The following is a 20,232-nucleotide window of genomic DNA, read 5'->3' as shown; positions in this document are numbered from 1 at the left end:
TGGGACTCAGAGACTTTCTGGAGGCTTGCCAATCACCAGACATTAGACATTTACAATTAGGAAGCCTTATGCCACATTAATGTCAAATGCCACCAAGCTCATTCCTAGCAGTATTAGGGGACTCGGGTTTTGCCTTTGGGGAGAAGGTACCTTGAGGCCTCCAGGCACCCCCAAAGAGAACAGACGCAGCCCTTCCTCCAGACTTTCATCTCTGGCCCTGTCTGGGGAGAGGAGGTGCCCAGACACAAAAATGTGGCTGGAGGGATAAGCCCACCACCTTCAGCCAGCCTGGTGCCCCAGCCCCACCCCGTCCTCTCTCCTCAGATCTACCCTTATGAGCTGCTGCTGGTGACCACAAGAGGAAGAAATCGGCTGCCCAAGGATGTGGACCGGACACGTTTAGAGGTGAGTCTAGAAAACTGAGCAGGAGCCTTTGGGTTTGAAGAGGGTTCCAGAAGTTGCCTGATGTAACCCAGCTCGGGAGGGCAGGCAGAATGAAGAGCTTTAAGGTCACATCCTTGTGGAAAAAACGGAGACGCCAACCTGGTATCTTTAGCCTAAGACTAAACATTGTTGTGCTGCCTTCTCAGTTCAATTAGCATCTGTGGTGCACAGCTATGGCATGTCCCCACCTGATGCTTTTGTAGACTTAAGACAAGAGCTGGATTTGGTCCCTGCCGGCAGGGGCCTGCAGTCTGGTTGATAAGCAGAAACACAGCACCGGTTTTCTGCGGGATGGTACAGAAAACTGGTGCTCCTCGTGGGGAGCGTGGGGGAGTCAGCGCTGTGTAGAAGGTAAAAGCATAAAGTGGTCTCACATCAGACTCCAGGTCCAGCCCTGGTCCTGCCGTCCCTAGACAGCCATCTTGGCCAAGGAACAACCTCTCCAAACCTTAGTTTTTTCCCCTTTGGCGTGGGGCAATTGTGTTTCCTTCAAGGTGCCAATGGAAGTAAGTGAGGCACTACCCACAGAGGCCTTGGCACAGAGTCTGGTGGTGTCCTGGATGCATAGACATCGAAGGAGCAGGTTTGGATGGGTGGAGAGGGGAAAGAGAGCTTCATGATGAGTGGGACAGCATCAATAAAGCAGAGGCAGGGCTGAGCACAGCATCGGGCTTTGCAGCGGTCCACTCCATTTGGCCTGGAGTTCCAGTCCCTGGGCCCCGATCCTGGAGCACACTCTGCCCTTTCTATGGTGCTTCTCCCTGCCTCTCCCTTTCTTAGAATGCCCTTCCCATCTCGCCAGCCTCCTCACACCTTAGGGCCTCCCTGTAGTGATGCTTGTGTGTCCCAGGGCCCCCCAGACCTCCCCAGGATGTGTCCCTCACCCCTCCTCCAGCCTCTCCCAACCCTGTGTCCAGACTGCAGATCAAACACCTCTCCCCCTTCCTTTGTATCAGAGCACCCAGCTATCCATTTCCTCTGTCTGACAAAAATGGTCAGTCCTCTACCATGAGGCCTGGACCAGGGGAAGTACTGGAAAATGTCGAATCGAATGCAGGTTTCTAAGAGAGGAGGCTCAGCACCCCTTGGGATGAGCATATCAACCACCATTCACCTGGCTGCTGGGAATTTGCCCAGAATAAAGGGTTGGGGCAGAGAGAGGGGAATGTGAGCAAGCCAGGAAGCTCTGTGAGTCCCTCCAGCTCTAGCAGGCTGGGCTAGCAGCCCAGCAAGCGGGTGATTATCCCCACATTTATAACAAGGGCCTCCTTTACGGTCCAGCAGCGAGTAGCTGCCGGTGCTGAAGGGGACAGCTCCCAGGGCAGCTCAGTGGAGCCAGCGTGAAGGGATGGAAACCTAGTTCATCCCGGAGGACCGATTGCCCTTTTACATCCTCCAGGACACCCAGAAGCTCCCACTAGGGAAGCGTAACCTGCCCTAAGAATCAGAAGCTTCTTAAAAATACTGATACTACACGCCAGCCTAGACCAATTAAATCGCGATCTGGGGAAGGAGCTCAGGCACTGGTATTTTTCAGAGTCTCCCAGGGATGTCTACCATGGAGCCTGAGCCCAGAGCGCAGGGCTACAAACATTGCCCAACCCCCTGCACCAGTTCAAGGGGAGGACTGAAGAGCTCCTCAAGGAGCTCAGAGTGTAGATTGTCATTCACCCAAAAGATATGTATTGGAAGTCTGTTATATAGACTAGGTCCTGTTCTAGGTGCTTGCACTATATCAGTGAACAAAATGGGGACCCCTGCCCCCTTGGAGCTGGCATTCTCACTTGAGGAGACAGGCCCCAAATATCACAAGTAATAAATAAATGATCTAGAACATGGGAAACGAATAGGGCTGAGGGAAGAAGTAAAAGGAGAGCAGAGAATTGGGGGTTGGAGGGAGAGGTAAGCGGCAGGGTTAAACCAGGTGGTCAGAGCAGATCTGAGTACCTGACATGCGAACAAAGACTCAAAATAGGAGAGGGAGTTAGCCATGCTTATACAAGGAGGAAGAGCATCCCAGGCAGAGGGAAGAGCCACGGCAAAGGCCCCAACCCAGGCGAGGACAGCAAGTGGTGAGCGTGGCTGCGCCACATGAGCACAGGGAAGAGGATGAGGAGGAAATGAAATCAAAGGGCATGAGGACCAGACTCCCCCACAAGACAGACACGTGAAGAGATCGTTGCAGGAGTGAAGGGGGACCCGCAGCTGAGTGCTTCCCTCGTGCGGGCCGCTGTCCACGACCTGCGCGGTCGCATTCACCCTCCCTATATCCAGGAGGTGGGTGCTAGCAAGCTCCCACTTTCCAGAAGAGGAAATCGAGGCTCAGTGGACTGAAGTAACTTGTCCAAGGTCACACACCTATGTCTGCCTGGCTCGAAAGCCCGTGCACTTCATCTTTATGCTTTCAAGCCTGTGGAGAGCGTCATAGGGAAAAGGCCGGCATTAGGGGCTCTGAGAACTCGCAAGAGAGAGGAGGCTCCAGCTGGTCCTTCACAGAGGGGGAGCCGGGAGCCTCAGGCTCCTCCAGCGTGTTCTGCAGCGGACCCTGGACTCAGTTGAGTCAGCCATTCCTTGGCATCGAAACTCGTGAAAAAGATTTTGGGGCACAGCAGAGAAAACGGGCTAGAGAATCAATAGTAACTGTCACCCTCCAACAAAAAAAGAACAGATGAGACTAACCGACAGTCCCCCTCCGTCTTTACCGTGGAAGGAGCTGAGAAGAGAACTCCCCCGTGTCCACAGCATTTCTCAGCCCTCGCTCGAGTGCCAGTGAGACAAACATTGACAAGTACACAGCATGGACCAAAGAAGGCACTGTCTGGCCTGGAGACGCTGAAGGGGTACAACAACCAACTGTGATATGTGGATGCTGTTTGAAGCCTTATTCAAACAGCCAAACTGTAAAAAGATGTTTTGAGACAATTGGGAGAATTTTATTATGGGCAACAATTATTGTCAGTTGTTTTTAGGTTTGCTCATGCCCTCATGGTTACCTAAGAAAATATCCAGTATGTGGGGGAGATGATGGTGTGGTAGAGAGGCAGGAATCGATACGCTGTCTAAAAGTGTGCTTGAAAATACTTCAGCAAAACACAGTAGGTGAAGCAAATGTGACAAACTCTTGATAACTATTGAATCTGGGTAATGGGCCTGGGTGTACATTATGCTATTTTCTCCCCTTTGAGTATTTTTGAAATTTTTCATAATAGGAAGACTTATTTATGAATGTTTAATGGGATTGGCCAAGGGGGCAGCAAGAGTGCACTGTGTTTGCAAGCAGAAGGCCTGGCCTTTGGTCTCAGCTCTGCTACTTACCCAGCTCCCCTCCGTCCCTCCCTCCCTCCTTCCCGCCCTCCCTCTTCGTCAAGTTAGTCATTTTAACTCTTTGACTTCTGACTTCTGGTTTTCTCATCTTTTAATTAGAAAGAAATAATGTCTGGTTTTCAGAGGGGTTGGAAGGATTAAGTGAGAAAATGGGGGCGACCATATATATATTCATGGGCATGACAGAAATGCAATGCAAGGAATTCCTGGTATTGGAAAATCAGCTCAAAGCCACCAGCAACCAATGATATATATCAAAAGTATCAAAGTTACCTTTGCCTCAAGATCCGGAAATGTGGCCAAAATATCAGTTCACGTAGGCCAGAGAATGGGCTAATTACCGTGTGGCTGTATACGTAATTCTCAGTGAATCTCCTTCAACATTCAGTGGGCTACCATGATTGCTACCAACAGGTCATCTCAGTGATTCCAGGAGGTTTTCAGGGAGGATATATACCCTATATATCTCCTTTCAAACATAATTTAAATTTTTATTTTGAAAAATTTCAGACCTCCAGAAAAGTTGCAAGAAGAGTAAAATGAACCTCCTTCTACCATTCACCTAAATGCACAAATTGTTAACATTTTGCCACATTTCAGGTGCCATATATTTCTAACTCTGAAAGCTTTTGACAATGTATCAACTTCCTCGGCTGTTTGGAAGGGCAGGAGGGAGGGCAGGCAGAAAGGAGGGAGAAAACCTGTCAAGGAATGCAGAACCCTGTTTCATTATATGGCATATTTGTTTTCATGTAAGAAAGAAACAAAATGACATTTCAGTGGGTGGAGAAATATGAACATCAGTTTTTTTCATTGACTGGCCTGAGGAATAGCCTTCCAGCTCGTTTGTAAAAATACTAACAAGAGGAAGTACAGCCTAAAACCTTGGCCATGCCCCCCTTTTACTCCCAAAGTTAGGAAGAATCGTATTAATTCAAACATCCTCCGGGGCACAGAATGCAAGGCGCAGGATGCAGACAGGGGAGGCCACGAGGCATAGAGAGGCACTTGGGTGAGGCCGAATCCCCACCTGAGTCTTGGGCAGGGAAGGCCTCTGCAGACCAGCTACGGAGGCCCCTTCCAGGAAACATTCATGCACACAGTCTTGCATTCCACCACTTCTCATCCCACGCCTCTGCGGGTCAGATGCTGTGCCAGGCACGGCACACCCAGAGGAAACACACAGGGTCCGCTTCTGCCCACACCTGCCCCCAGCCTCCACCTGTCGTCCTCAGGCTGTTCCCTCTCTGTCCCCTCCCACCTCTTTTCAGCGCCACCTGTCCCAGGAGGAGTTCTACCAGGTCTTCGGCATGACCATCTCCGAGTTTGACCGGCTGGCCCTCTGGAAGAGGAATGAACTGAAGAAGCAAGCCCGGCTGTTCTAGGCAGAGGCTCTATAAATATATATGCATTTATATAAAGATATATGTAAAATCTCTATACTGAAGCTCGGTATAATCTTCTCTTGTGTAATGGGACACACTGCCTGCCATGAGACTTGCTTTTCTGTACTGTCAGGCAAGCCCACGTCATCGAGATATTTTTATGCTCCTTACTTTCTCTTTTCTAAGTGCTCTAGGGTTTGGGAAGGGATTTGAGGAGACTCCCATCCTTTTACTGGGGATCCTTTTTATACTGAAACATCTGTCCTAACCTGAGTTCCCCAAGGTCCAACTCTCTTTCCTAAAGGAGGTGCCTGAAGAAGTCTCTCTTCTCTCTGCTTCTCGGCTCTTTCCCCAGTCACCAGGGTAGATGCTGACCATGCAGTTTTCACACCTTACTGGCCCCAGAGGGGCCCTCACATGGGAGGATCCACAGTGATCTCCCAAAGTCACTGAGCACCTTTGAGAGCCCGTGAAGAAATTTCTCATCTCCCCCAGTTAGGAGTTCGGTGCTCTCTAGGGGTGATGCACTTCGCCGTGGAGGCCTCAGATCTACTCAAGACAGCAGCAAACAGAAGTGGCTAGGGCCTTGGCCTCTCTGAAGCTCCTCAGTCCTCTTCCTTCTGCCCTGGATCCTAACCTCTCCCTTGTCCAAGTTTCATGGTAGGAGAAGACAAGGCACTTCCCTTCCCTCCACCACTTCCAGCTGGCCCCTTTGCCTGGCCCCGACGTGGAGACAAGGGAAGGCACGGGAGCTGGCAGCAGGGGCCAGAGCAGGGCACCTGTTAGAACTGGAGCTGCAGGACCTCTTGCGACCCTCCGCTCGCCCTCACTGCTCCCAGCACCTCCTGACCCTTCCCCCCCACTTTGGAGGAGAGGCCCATTATTACAGCCCGTATTCTTCAGCCTTACTACGATCTATGTGCCTGACAACTCAACACACCACAGGGCTAACGTTCCCATCATAGCTCCAACAGAACAACTAGACAGACAACCTCTAACACCCCTCTAAACATAATACAGGCCACGTCCCAAAGAAAGCTTCCCGGTCTAGGCCCGCTGGTCCCTGGGCTAGAAGGGCAACTGAACCAGTCCCCCACCAGTCATCAGCTCCCACTTCAAAGTTGGCCGTGTTTCATAGGGGAAACCTTTGGAAGAATGGCTGCTTATGGAATTCCAAAATGAAGCAGTGGCCAGCACTGCTCATGATCACCCTGGATTTCCCCGGTGGCTGCTTTCCTGCCCTCTTGCCTTCTTGAACAGGGACGAAAGCTTGATGTTAACTTCTCTCCTCCCTTCCCCAAACCTTTGACCCCCCCAGTTGGTGATGTTTGGTGGGGTCTGTTCCTTCTTGGAGATGCCTTGATGTAGATCATTTTGAGGTCATAGAGGGAAGGTGAAGAAGTGGAAATATGGAAATAACCATTAGGACTCTCGAGAGGCTGGTGATGTGACGTGGCAAATAGGGAACTGACTCCAATCCAGCAAACCCTCACTGAGCACCTGCTGAAGCTGAGCACCTGCTGTATCCTGAGCACTGAATGGGGGAGGGAGATGGGGACACTGAGATGATCAACACAGGATCTGGGCTGGGGGGCATGCCTGCTAACCCTGGGTGTCGTCAGGCATGGACTCACACATGATGGATGCAAGGCAGGAAGTGATGGGAGATGGCATGAGAACGTGTTTGTGAAATTACTGAGAAAGCAGATGCAAGTTGGTGCAGACCAAGGAACACTTTCTGGAAGAGCTTGCATTTGAGCAAAGTTCAGGAAGGATCTTTGTAAACTGAAAGGAGACTGTAACTTGAAAGGGTGATAGGATGAGAGGCCAGAAGGAGGTCTAACATACTCTCATTTAAAACATCAACCCTCTCTGCAACTCTCTTTTTGGCCAGTGTCTTTCAACTGTCCTGACCCCTTAGAAATGTCCCCAGCCAGACGCAATCATCGAAACTGCCTCATTTTCACTGGTTGAGAACTTGGCAAGATGAAGGGCTTTTGTTATTGTTGTTGGGTATTTTTGTTTCCCATAAAAGCACATAATTTCAACCCAGACCCGTGTCCTTCTGTTGTTTCTGGTATGAGTGGAAATGTGTGATATGGGAAGAGGCTGAACTGTGCACATTTTCCAAAATAAAAGAGTCTAGAGAGCAGCTCTCTCTTGGCCTCAGTTTCTCCTTCTGTAAATTAAGAAAATGTGACAAGGTAAGCATCACCCAGATTGTGTCCTGCAGAATGGGGTTCTGCAAGATGGTGGAGGATATTCCAACAGCTATGGTTCCATGATCCAAAAACTAACAATAATAATAATAGTTTTCATTATTGAGTACTGACAGTGTACCGAGGTCTATACTGAAGACTTTACACCCATCATGTCACGTCAGCCTCTGTAACAACCCAAGAGGGAGGAGACAAGAATAATTATTTATAACTCACAGATGAGAAAACAGCTTTCAAGAGGACTTATAATTACGGTGATGGAGCCAGAAGCCAAGTCCAGCCTGTTTGGGCTTAGAGACACCAGCTTAGACCCTCTTAGCAGTCAGGATGCTTTCAGCTGCAAGTAAGGAGCGCCTTCTTAAAAGTGACTTAAACAATGAAAGTCCATATTGTCCTGCACAACTGGAAATCCAAGTGCAGGGCTAATCAATTCAACACTTTGATGATGCCATCAGGGGCCCAGGTTCTCTACATCTCTCCACTCCACCATCCTCAATACAGTGGCTTTTGTCCTGAGATGTGACTCCTCATGTTTACAAAAGGCTGCTGTGGCTCCAGGCATCGTGTCTTCACACCACCACATCAAAAAACAGGAAAGAAATTTCCCTTTATGTGTCTCTTTTGATCAGAAAACTATCCCAGAAGTCCTCAGTAGACTTCTCAGGTCCCACTGGCAGAACTAGGGAATAGGTTCATGCCCTTGCTGCACAGAAGGCTGGGAAGTTGAGTATTTGGCATTTTGAGCCTCGATAGTGGGTGGCAAGTGCTGTGCTGGGAAAGAAAAGAGACAGGCAGACAAGGAAGGGCCTCTGGATAAGTGAATCACAGTGTCCCTGCCACAGTCACTGTCCCTCCCCTTAGAGACCCACAGTGTACACTGCCAAAATCCCACAAAGGCCTGTCCTTTGTTTAATCCAACGTTTCATAAACTAATTTGACATAACTCTAAGAAATGTTAGACTTACTCTCTTTCTACTGTATTTCCTATTTGTATCCTAAGATAAACACTTATCTCACTTCTGACATCTCTGAAGATGAAATGTGGCTTAAAAGTATCTCCTTTCCTGACCTCTCATCAGATGATTCTTCTAAGAATCATCCCCACCATGGCCCCTCCAGACAGGTGGCTCAAATGTGCAAAAGGACACTAAAGAATGCTCCTTTGCTCCCTGCCTACACACACACACCCAGGAAATACTTACTGAGCATCTAGGGGGAGGCAGGAGCACTGAAGATTCAACAGTGAGTACGGCAGTGTGAGCTCTTATGTAGCTCTGGTCTAGAGGAGGGAACAGACTGTAAGTAAGTAACAGGAAAAGAGATGACACACAAAGATAACGGCTGCACAGACAACAGATGGAGTACCGCAGAGAGGAGCAGAAAGGAGCTTGCTTCACATACTCGCTGAAGGATGAAAACGAAGTATGCAAAGGAAAAGTAGGGGCAGGAGCTCTCTAAGCACAGAGATAGCATGTGCAAAGGCACTGTGGTTGGTGAGAGTTCAGTGTATTTGGGGAACTGAATGTTCCAGTGAAGACAGAGAAGAGTGAGTGAAGGGGAGAATGAGATTAGAAGGGGTGGGGGGTGCCTGGGTGGCTCAGTTGGTTAAGCATCCAACTCTTGATCTCAGCTCAGGTCTTGATCTTGATCTCAGGGTCATGAGTGCAAGCCCCGCATTGGACTCCACACTGGGCATGGAGCCTACTTTAAAAAGAAAGAGAAGGAGAAAGGCAGGCAGGGTCCAGAACATGCAGGGAGACTGAATGCCTCTCATTCATTCAGGCTTTGTGGATATTGTCTGGATTGCACTGTGGTTGCTAACCTACTAGAAGCAGGGAAAATCGCTCTGGGCCTTGTTCCTTGGAGTGTGGTCCCCAGACAGCAGCATTGGAGTCACCTTGGGAGCTTGTGAGATATGCCGCATTCCATGCTGCACCCCTGGCCAACTCAATCCACATCTGTATTTTAAGAAGACTGTGGGTGATTCACACACATAGTGAGGTTAGGGAAGTGCTGCTCTAAACCGTCTTCCTTTTACGGACAAACACCACCACACCAGCCTTGCCGAAGTTCAAGAAGGGAACTTTTCTCCGTGCACATGACCTTTTTGAACACTGGGGGGCAACCTTACGCTAATAAAGCAGAATATAAGGGGGAGGGAGCACAGAAATCACAGAACGTGAGAGCTTAAAGTCAATACAATGGCCACATTTTGCAGCCACAGAAACAGGCCCATGGAGCATCTGAGCAGAGCAGGACAAGCCGCCAGCTCGCCTGCACTGGGGCCCGTCCCTCACACCAGGCCCCTGGAGCAGAAACGGGGAACAAGCTGTGGAAGATGTCAGCAGCCGCAGCTGGCTGCCGAAGAGCCCAACATGGAGGAGGGCTTGAAATTCAAGGAGGGGAAAGCACTGCTAAAATTCATAGTAATTAACTCCACAGAACTATGCCAGCTCCGTTAATACCCCATGTGGAATTAAGTTTTAAATGCTTCGTTTCACATCGACTTCAAGGTGCTCAAAAATCTTGTCTACACAGGGCGCCTGGGTGGCGCAGTTGGTTAAGCGACGGCCTTCGGCTCAGGTCATGGTCCTGGAGTCCCGGGATCGAGTCCCGCATCGGGCTCCTTGCTCGGCAGGGAGTCTGCTTCTCCCTCTGACCCTCTTCCCTCTTGTGCTCTCTATCTCTCATTCTCTCTCAAATAAATAAAATCTTTAAAAAAAATTAAAAATCTTGCCTACACAATGATAAACACCTACTTATATACACAGCCATGAGCTGTGGTCAAGCCACTCAAGAGCCCTGGAGGGAGACCCTCAATAAATAAAATTCCGAAGCTATGAAGACAAGGGCCAGCTTCTCGTTACCACCCAGGATCCCCTTGCCTCTTCACCCGGTCTGGTCCAAAATGACTGGTACAGGAGCATAGGCAAGAGAAACCAAAGGCCTGCAGTCACACACACACACACACACACACACTCACCCACACTCTCACATGGTTCAAACTGGGGCCAAGTGTGCAGATGAATTGGGTCAAAAGTAAGGTGACTTCTATGCCCATGACCAGAAGTGTTCCCCGAATTTCAGTCACTCAAACACAACCTTCTCAATTTTCACCAGATTCTTTATTTACATGATGCTATTTACCTGGTATTTTCTCTCAATTGACTCATACCTGACATTTTTTTTTTTAAGATTTTATTTATTTATTTATTTGATAGAGAGAGAGACAGTGAGAGAGGGAACACAAGCAGGGGGAGTGGGAGAGGGAGAAGCAGGCTTCCCGCTGAGCAGGGAGCCCAATGAGGGGCTCGATCCCAGCACCCTGGGATCACGACCTGAGCCAAAGGCAGACGCTTAATGACTGAGCCACCCAGGCATCCCATGACATTTCTATTTTTTTTAAAGATTTTATTTACTTATTTAATTCACAGAGAGAGAGAGAGAGAGAGCGTGAGAGGGAACACAAGCAGGGGAGTGGGAGGGGGAGAAGCAGGCCTCTGGCCGAGCAGGGAGCCCTATGCGGGACTCGATCCCAGGACCCCGGGATCATGACCTGAGCCGAAGGCAGTCGCTTAACCAACTGAGCCACCCAGGCACCCCGACATTTCTATTTTAAAGCAACATCAGGGAAAGTATGGATTCATAAGGACCAGTGATAGATATGCTTTTAATACAAATTCAAATAAATTGGTAACTCTACCAATATGGTGGTCTGTGTAACATCTAAATCCAACCACATTTCCACCAGTAGTCTGAATTCCACACTATGGGAAGCATTGCTCTGTCTGAGGGAAGTGGGAGGGGAGGAGACGTGCATTCCCCATTAGGGTGGGCCCTACTCCAATTAGCCTGGTACCCCTATGAGAAGAGGAGACTGGGACACACAGAGACACCAAGTGACAGAGGAAAGCCCATGTGAAGACGCAGCAGGAGGGTGGCCTCAGAGGACACCAACTCTGTTGGCACCTTGAGCTTGGACTTTCAGCCTCCAGGGCTGTGAGAAAATAAATTTCCATTGTTTAAGCCCCCACCCCCTCCCCCGCCCCAGTCCGTGGGATTTTGTTTGGACAGCCCTAGCACACTAATATACCATGTGAAATTAGCTTGCAAAATAGGAATGACAGCACTTACTTCACAGGGTGGTAAGGACGGAATCATGTACTTCAAGCTCAGTACCTGGCTGCAGGGGAGGTGTCCTGTGTGCCTTTGACCCTTCAGCATTTCCTACATGCCTTGATCAGGTGGTTTACCCAGACTACCAGTGCCACCTCTGGCCAGTGCTGGAACTGCAGGAAAAGAGGAATGACTTTCTCCCCTGGACTCTCCACCTACAAAGACCAGCAGGCCTTCAGTGGCCGGACCTTCTTCCCCACAGGCTGAAAGGGACCACCTGAAGATGAAGACTAAGCACAGGAAGGCAGAGTCAGGAGATGGAGACAAAGCGGTGACTGCTCTGCTTGCCAGCCTCATTCCCTTCAGCTCCCCAGTTACCTCTGAGCGAATGAATTCCTTTTTTGGTTTAAGCTGGTTTGAGTTTTGATTCTGTCACTTGCCACCAAAGAAGTCGTGACCAATATGCCTGCTCCTAGAGAAAATTAACCTTAACAGGGGAGTCTCAAGTGAAGTCTCCTATGCCTTCGTGTGGATAAAGAAGGTATTGTCTGTCTAACTCACAGACAGGGTCTTACCCACCTGGACCAGGAGAAATGGTCCTGTGTAATTTGTCCTTCTGACAAAATAGCAGCACTATTTAACTTTTTTAAAATATACACACAAAATTCCACCCTTTGACAGACCCTGTGGGTAACAGTAGCTGGAAGCTCTGTCAGCCTCCTATTTAAGAATATGAGGTGTTCTTGCAGGGAAGGCAAAGAATCTGGCAGAATCTATCACATTTCCAACGGTTTGATTTACATAAACCCGCCTGCAGGGGGCAGCCTGGGTGTGTGGCTGCGATGTCAGTCTCCCTTAACATTTCCAGCAGCATTTGACCACCTCTGCAGAGGAAACCCATATTGATTGCAATAATAACTCACACTCTGACAATGCGTCAGGCACTGGAGTGAGCACCTGACATATCTCATTTAATCTTCTAGGTACTTCTTTTACAGATGAGGACATTGAGCTCTCGATAAGTAACTCGTTTTAAGGTTTCACAGCTGTACATAGCAGAGCCTGAACCTGAACTCAGGGATGTCTCACCCCGAAGCCCATGAATTTGGCCACCGTACAACAACTACCTCCCTGAAGAGTGCGAGCTAAATTTGGAGAACGCTTCCTCTGTGCCAGGCCAGGCACCAAGCACACTACATACACAGTCGCATTGAAGCCTCACAAGCCCCCTGTGAGGGGGCTGTTGTTAGCCCCTGATTTTTAGATGATTTTTAGATGAGTCATCGAGGGTTCAGAGAGGTTGAAGATCATGCCTTTGATCTTGCTTTTCTTCCCCCAGTGTGTCCCACAAATGGCAGAGAATGAGTTATGGGGGCAGGAGTGTGGCTCTGGCGACATCAAGTCTGGTGTCCTTGGACACCACTCCTGGCCCTGCCTCTTAGGCCTTGTGTGCTTTGGGCTGTAGTTTCCTTACCTGACCAGTGGAGAGACCATCCCGGCTAACCTCTCCAGTTCCTCTCTGCTCTCAAGTTTTTGTGGTTCCAGGTTTCAGAAATTCCCTGTGGACTGCTGCAGCCTGGTCTCATCCTGCAGCACAGAGGTGAAAATGGGGCCCACGACGCAGCCTTTCAGAAGAGAGGTAGGTAGCCCCTGCGGCAGTGTTAGGCATAAAAACATAAATAGGTGCAGCCTTTGGGCATAAAAACAAAAGCTCTTTTCCTCCAGACACAACCAGCGCACTGGGCTCCGTTCCCCACTGAAGCCGAGCCCGGTGGCCCGGGTGCAGGTAGGAGCCCCGTGCCCTGGAACAGAAACCCGAAGGTTCAACCAGAGGAGGGGTTTTCAGCCATGAAACTCTTTCTTTTTCTCCCAGCAGCCACCACCCATATCTCTATCTGCTTTCCGGGGCCCGGGGTGGACCAGCAGACGTGTGTCATTTCCCTGGGTAGGGGCCATAATGGCGACATTGTGCCGAGTGGAACAAGAGAAGTTTTCATCGGGCCACCAGCCCTGGGCAGCCACTCGAACAGGGGGCTCTGCAGCTCACCCTGCACAAAGGAGCTTGGGAGAGGGGCCCTGAGATGGGGAGAAGCCCAGTGGGCTGGGCTGCCTGCCCCCAGCTGCATGCAGGAAGGCTGGGACGCAGAGACATAGTGCTTGCAGAACACCTCGCTGCTATCTCATTTCCCCCTGCAAATAAGTGAGCAAACAAACACTCCCAGAGGATAAACGGCTCCCTCCAGGACACATGCATTAGAAGAAGCCTCAGGAGCCCTTGAGCAATTACTCACGGACTCACTCCACAGTACTTATGTCCGCTCACCAGGTGCCAGGCCCTGAACTAGGCTGTAGGAGCTATCGGGGAGTAAGACACAGCACCCAGCCTCACACTGCTTGCAATCTGGGGGGCCAGGAAGAGGCAAGGAGAGAAGCAAATAGGAAATTAAACATTGACGACCCAACAAAAGAACTGAGATGCACAGAGCAACAGAGTCAGTTCAAGAACCCGGGTCTGAACACCCGATCTGTGGCTTCTCTGACTCTTCCCAGGGTCTCCTGAGCTGTTTGCCTGCGCCGAGGAAGGGGGTCAGTGAAGAAGGCACCCCACACACCATAATAAGGAACTTGGACTCTACACTGAGGGCAGAGGGGGGCCATCACATACTTTTATGGGGAATCTGATTGGGGTCGTGGAATGTTCACTTTGGTGGCCATGGTGCAAACGGACCTAGAGGCAAGGTGACAAGGTAGAAGGCGAAAGGACGTTTCTTTCACTGGGACACAGAATCTTTAGCCTCCAAATTTTTCTTTCCCAGGGCTTCCCAGCTCCACCTGATAAGCTGAGAATGAGACTGGGGAGTATCATTTGTTTTCACAAGACTGGGAGCATGAGGGAGTTGAAAGCTTTCTTCCTGGTATTGTTCACCGGGATCAAATTTGATATCTTTTTACAGAGCTGGAGCTCTCCACACAGAAGTCTTTAGACAGCACCAGACAAACCTAGTACAGAGCCAAAAAAAAAAAAAAACCTCTGTGAGGGTCACATTCATGCAGAGACATGGCAAGGGAAGGAGGAAACAGGGCATCCACAACCTCCATCCCAGTCCTTCACCAGCACTTACCACTCGACACCCCACAATGGCACCAAACCAAATGGCTTTGCAGGCACATCCTGCGGTCTCCCGTCTCTGTGACTCTGTTTCCACTGTTTGCTCTGCCTGCCATGTACTCTCCCCGTGGTGGGCTCCCCCAAATGTCCGTCATCCTGTACTGTGTCCATGACTGGCAAGAAATTCTTGCCTTGTCTTGATGAACTCTAAGAGCACTTTATCTCTCCTCTGGTACTTTTCACATAATAATTTGTAACTCATTTATTTTGTACACATTTATCTCCTCTACTAGACTGTAGAGTCCTTGAGGACAGAGCCCATTCCTATTTCGTGTTACTTCTCCCTATAGGAACTTGCACAGAATGCAACACATATTCCTAAGGGAACTGATGAAATGTGGTGTCGTTTCTATGGTGACGATAGACCCCATTAAATGAAAAGGACAGAAAAGATATATATGTAGTTATTCCACCACTGGGAGCCCACAAACAGGGTTTCTCATTCAGTGATCCTGCCGGCAACCAAGCTGTAGTCAACTTAGTCAACAGTGCCACCGAGTGGGCATTATGAGTAATTATCTAAACCAGAACCACCAGCCTCCACAGCCGCATCTTTTTGTTAATGCTTAGCAGAACTGTGCACAGACTGTGTTCTCCCACTTATCCATTTTCCCCGGTCCACAGCTCAGTTAATCCCACTCCATAAATTATTCCACAGATCCATAGAAATTCTCCTTAGCCCTTTTGACTTTTCTGTTCCAATTCTCTGATGAACCTCCAAAGTCCTTAAAAGTTTCCAAAATTTCTTTTAAAAATCTACTAAAGCCTCCATCTGTCTTTACAATTGTTATATTTTATATTATTTTATTCTCTCAAATGAAATATTATGTTTTTAAAAGTATTAATGGGCTGGCCTGGGAACTTAACTGCCATTTACAGCCTTGTTTCCAAGTGTTTCAGAGTTCCAACAGTGAACTTGGGGAACTTAATCCAGTTGTAAATTGTTGGTTGTCTGCTTTAGAATTTAAACTGACCTTTTCAAATTGGAAAAGTAGGCAGGAACAAAGAGGAACTTGGAAAATAATAATGGCTTACATTTTTATAGCTATTTATGGTTTATAAAGTGGGTTTGTACCATCATTTCACTTGCCCTCTCAGCAGCCCTATGAGGTCAATAAGAGGTCTCCCCAAGCACAGATGAGCAAGCAAGTCTTATGCCCTTCGTAGAGCAAGACCTCACAAACAAGTTTTCGGACTCAAATCCTATTGTTTTCTTCAGTACCCCACATTTCCTCTGAGTGTGACCGCATACACACTGCAAACAACACAGGCAATTTTTTGAAGACAGCATTAATTACAACTTGCCCATAAAAGCAACGGAGAAAAGACTCCCGGTCCAGGAAGAGGCAGGATTCTCTTTCCCAAGCTGTTCCCCGTCTCTCTGCCTTTGCACAAGGTGATCCCAATGCCAGGATGTTCTAAGTCAAAGGAGTTCCCTAGTCAAAACTGAAAACAGAGACTTGGCCCATCTTGGGGAGGAAGGGTGTCTAGGAGGACAACTGGGCTTGGACTTCACTTTATAAAAGGTCTTAAATTGGGGCGCCTGGGTGGCTCAGTCGTTAAGCGTCTGCCTTCGGCTCGGGTCATGGTCCCAGGGTCCTGGAATCGTGCCCTGCATCGGGCTCCCTGCTCTGCGGGAAGCCTGCTTCTCCCTCTCCCGTTCCCCCTGCTTGTGTTCCCTCTCTCGCTGTGACTCTCTCTGTCAAATAAATAAATGAAGTCTTAAAAAAAATAGAAGGTCTTAAATTTAGACATTTGCCATTGTCTGTAAATTAGTTGTACCTGTTTTCACAGAGACACACTAATAGGATGAAAGTTGACATTCTTCATACAACTTTAAACTTAAATCCCATTCCTGGGCCAGCCACACTGGCCACAGCAGTATTTTTTTCTACACGCTGCAATTATTTTGGAAAGAGCACACTTATGGTGCACTATATTTTGTATGCTAAGAGTATTCACTTCCACTCTGTTGTATCCCTCCGTTTTGATATTTCTTCATCTGTTAATACACAAAGAATCTCCAAAGTTTAAGTATCCCAAGCACTGCCCACCTTTTAATCGTCTCTGTTTGTCCTTGTCTTCGACGATCTTCTTTTTGGAGATCTTTATTGTTAGTATTTCACTCTTTTCTCACACCATGATTGACGGTGCACCGGTATAGTGCCCTGTCCACTATCTGCACTAGAAGGTGCTCAGGCAAGACCTGTCGAATGGAGGCCATAAACCCAAAGTCAGAAAAAGTGGCAGCTGTAGGGAGAAGTTTTGATTCCACTGGCGGGGGGGGGGGACGGGGGACATGTTCTAACAGTCTGGGCAGTCTGCAGATGGAATGAGCTGGAAGGTGCGACAGTAAGCCCCCCATCGCCAGACGAATGCAAGCAAAGCGGAAGACCGCGCGCGCGGGCCGGTAGGGGGTGGGCCGCGCGGGCGCGGGAGCGAGGGCGCGTGAACCGGGCAGTGGGTCCCCGGGCCGCAGCGGGAGGGGCGCGGGGGCGTGCGCGAGGCAGGGCGTGGCGCGGGCGTGTGCGGGAGCGGGGACACCGGGCCGGCCGGCCGCCCAGGGGGCCAGGCGTGCTCCGGGTCTATTCCGGGAGCGGCGTGGAGGGGCGGGCGCGCGCGGGCGGGGGCGCCGGGCGGGCATCCTGTCTGGGGGAGGGGACGCCCGCGGAGGGCGCTCCCGCGGGGCCGGGCCAGAGAGCCGCCAGCCCCGCCGGAGCCGCTGCGCCCTGCTCCGCGCGCCCGGGGACCGCCGGCGCCATGGACCGAGGCCGGGGTAAGAGGAGCTGCGGCGCCCACACTGGCGACCGCGCGGGGCGGGGAGGGAGAACGGCGATCCGGGGGGTCCGAGAGGAAGAGGAGGGTGGAGGGCTGAGGAGGAGTCGGAGCGGGCGCGGGGTCAGGGGTGGGAGGCCCGGGGCAGGGTGGACAGGTGCCTCCTGCGGCTGGGGCAGCCCGGGTGTAGATTAGTCCCTCGCGTCCCGGGCCCGAGTGGCCTGCTGTGTGTAAGACCAGTTTCATACACTCAGAGTCAACTTCATGAAAGAATGCCCCACAGGATTCCTGAGGACAGCGAGCTCCTCCCACCCCATTCCCCTCTGGAAGGGTAAGATAGGGTTGGCAGGTACACTCCCCAACACCGGGACGTGTGAAGCTCGCAGCGTGCGCCCCGTGAGAGGCCCCGGGAGCCCCGAGTTTGCAGCTGCCTAGGGCAGTGAGAGAAGGAGGGACATGCGTGCCAGGGTGCGCGTGGGTGTCTGAGTCCGCCTCTGCCTCCGACAAGCTGTGTGACCTTCGTCCAGTCCCTCTCCCTCTCTGGACTAGTGACAAAGCTGGATTGATGGTCTCTGTGAGGCCCCTTCTTGCTCCGACGCTTTTTCAGGAGTTGAGTGTGTTTGATAAAAGTTTCAGAGATTAGGCAGGGCGTGTGTAAATTGACGTGAGAAAAGATAGCAGCACTTGAGGGGGGCCCTGCTTAAGAAGAGGCCTAGACACTTCAAAGGCATGTGTCCGCAAAAAAGGGGCCTGCTTGGACATGCGGGCAGTGTCTAAGGCTGGCAATCAGAACACCGGGGTCCCATCCACCCACCTCTACAGGCAGAGAGATCACAGTTGTGAATGCGCTTGGTAAACTGGCCAGTGGTGTGCCAGCATGAGAAGCATTATTATTCTTGTGGTTATTATTATTAATGGAAAATTCCTCTGCCTCCCTAATAAGCTCACACCTTTCCTCCATCTGCCTGTTAGCTGTGCTGAGGCCCCCAAGGTGGGGGGTGGGGGCAGGAAGAGTGACCAGGGACGTGGAAGCAGTTAGGAGGGCACCGGGGTCAGGGATGAGTGCATGAACAGGTTTCAGGATTAGCTGGCTGGCACTCCCAGTATGGAACAGCCAGGCTTAAGGACCCCAGCTTCCAGGTCAAGATGCTCGAGACTTTTCCACCCACCTGGTCCCAGCACAAAATACCGCACACACCTTCTCCTTTCAGGCTGGGAAGGGCAGGCAGGAAATAGACAGGGGTTCCCTTTGGCTCTTTGGAGACTGAGGCTGTGATTTGTAAAGCAGTTCTCACCTGTTAACTGACTGCTGGACAAGTTTACAAAGAGCACACACACTCGCGAGGGAGGAAAAACAGAGAGAAGAGACACCTCTAATGTCCCTCAGTCCTCAGTTCCCACCTCCCATGTGGTACATCTAAAGCAAAGAGCACTCGCCCCTGAGATAAAGTTGTTAAATATCACCCTGTCTGGTCCCCAGTACAAAAATCCATATCTAGCCTACTCAGAATTGTGGGAGGACTGTGCCCTCCTTAGACAGACCAAGGATGACAATAATTCACTTAGCTTAAAATGCTTAATAACTGACACCTCACTTAAGAAGGCTGTCTCCAGATCACTTCTCCTAGGAACCCGGACTTCCTGGGACTCTGCTAGTACTCAAAACGTTCTAGAGCTCTCTCCTATCCTGCAGGCTTTCCCAGCCTACTTTCCTTCTCCTTCACAGCTCTTGTCTCAATGTGCTGTTACTCTAAGGGTTTTACCTTCCCTGCCCAAATGGAAGCTTCTGGAAGGTAGGGAGTGGATCTGTGCACTCACTGGGCTGACACAATACCTGACACACAGGAGGAGCTCACTAAGAGTGGTTCAATTTGTTAGCTGGGTAATATGAAACACACTTGGTAGTGCATCCCAAGTTGATTAATTGTACTGTTGATTTTTAAAAGAGAATATGCATCAGAACAGTTCTTTGTGACTTGCAAGGGCCTTCTCAAAATGTGAATAAAGTGGTCATGTGGCCAGGGCACACAAGACCAGGCTATCTATCTAGATCCTAAGTTGTCTACCCTGATAAATCACTGCAAACATCTTAGGAATTAAAGCAAACCATATATGAATTAGAATGTGAAACCCGTATGCATTTTCAAAATAAAGCATGAGGCTTCAAAATGCATTCCAGCAGAACTTTGGTGTTGTGCCCCTGTCACCAGGTGGGTGGGTGTACTCACTTCTGTTGTCAGGGAAGGTTTAAGAAGCAGAGGTCTCATTTCAACCCCATGCCTACCACGTGGGGAGTGGGATTGTCATGCCCCAGATACTGGGGAGGAAACTCCACTTCAGTGTTAATAACAACAGCAGCTGAAATCATCATAGGAGAGCAGGCTTGGCAGGTGTATTAGTCTGGGAGGGCTGCCATAACAAAATACCACAGACCAGGTGGCTTAAATAACAAATTTATTTTCTCACTGTTTGGGAGGCTAGAAATCCAAGATCAAGGTGCTGTCCAGGTTGGTTCCTAGTGTGGCCTTTCTTACAGGCTTGTAGACATCCACCTTCTTGCTGTGTCCTCACCTGACCTCTTTCTTCTCTGTGCACATGTGAAGAGAGAGAGCTCTCTGGTGTCTCTTCCTGTTCTTATAAGGACATGGGTCCTATCAGATTAGGGCCCACCCCTTATGACCTCATTTCACCTTCATTACCTCCCTAAAGGCCCTGTCTCCAAATACAGTCACATTGGAATGTTAGGGCTTCAACATATGAATTTCAGGGGATTGCACTCCTGTCCAGAGCAGCAGGGTTG

The 20,232-nt window shown here is 49.9% G+C and overlaps 2 protein-coding genes across 12 annotated transcripts in view; both read left to right on the top strand.

Moving 5' to 3' along the window:
- ABLIM3 (actin binding LIM protein family member 3) overlaps positions 1–7,205 on the top strand; it is a 109,501-nt gene extending 102,296 nt beyond the window's left edge. For all 9 annotated transcript variants that reach the window (XM_027604999.1, XM_027604997.1, XM_027604996.1 and 6 more), the window contains 2 exons: positions 325–405; positions 5,040–7,205. In XM_027604999.1, coding sequence (XP_027460800.1) covers positions 325–405; positions 5,040–5,153 — 195 coding nt within the window. In that variant the 3' untranslated portion in view covers positions 5,154–7,205. The remainder of the gene's footprint in view (positions 1–324; positions 406–5,039) is intronic.
- A 10,120-nt stretch (positions 7,206–17,325) lies between these two features.
- Positions 17,326–20,232, top strand: part of AFAP1L1 (actin filament associated protein 1 like 1) — a 68,722-nt gene continuing 65,815 nt past the window's right edge. For all 3 annotated transcript variants that reach the window (XR_003522123.2, XM_027605865.2, XM_027605863.2), the window contains exon 1: positions 17,326–17,433. Coding sequence is in view for 2 of the 3 variants with exons in the window: in XM_027605865.2 (XP_027461666.1) it covers positions 17,418–17,433 (16 nt within the window). In the remaining variant the exon portion in view is untranslated. The remainder of the gene's footprint in view (positions 17,434–20,232) is intronic.

The sequence above is a fragment of the Zalophus californianus genome, chromosome 5 (assembly GCF_009762305.2).
Source record: "Zalophus californianus isolate mZalCal1 chromosome 5, mZalCal1.pri.v2, whole genome shotgun sequence".
In the NCBI taxonomy this organism is placed as follows: Eukaryota; Metazoa; Chordata; class Mammalia; order Carnivora; family Otariidae; genus Zalophus; species Zalophus californianus.
This window is presented reverse-complemented; position numbering and strand designations above follow the sequence as displayed.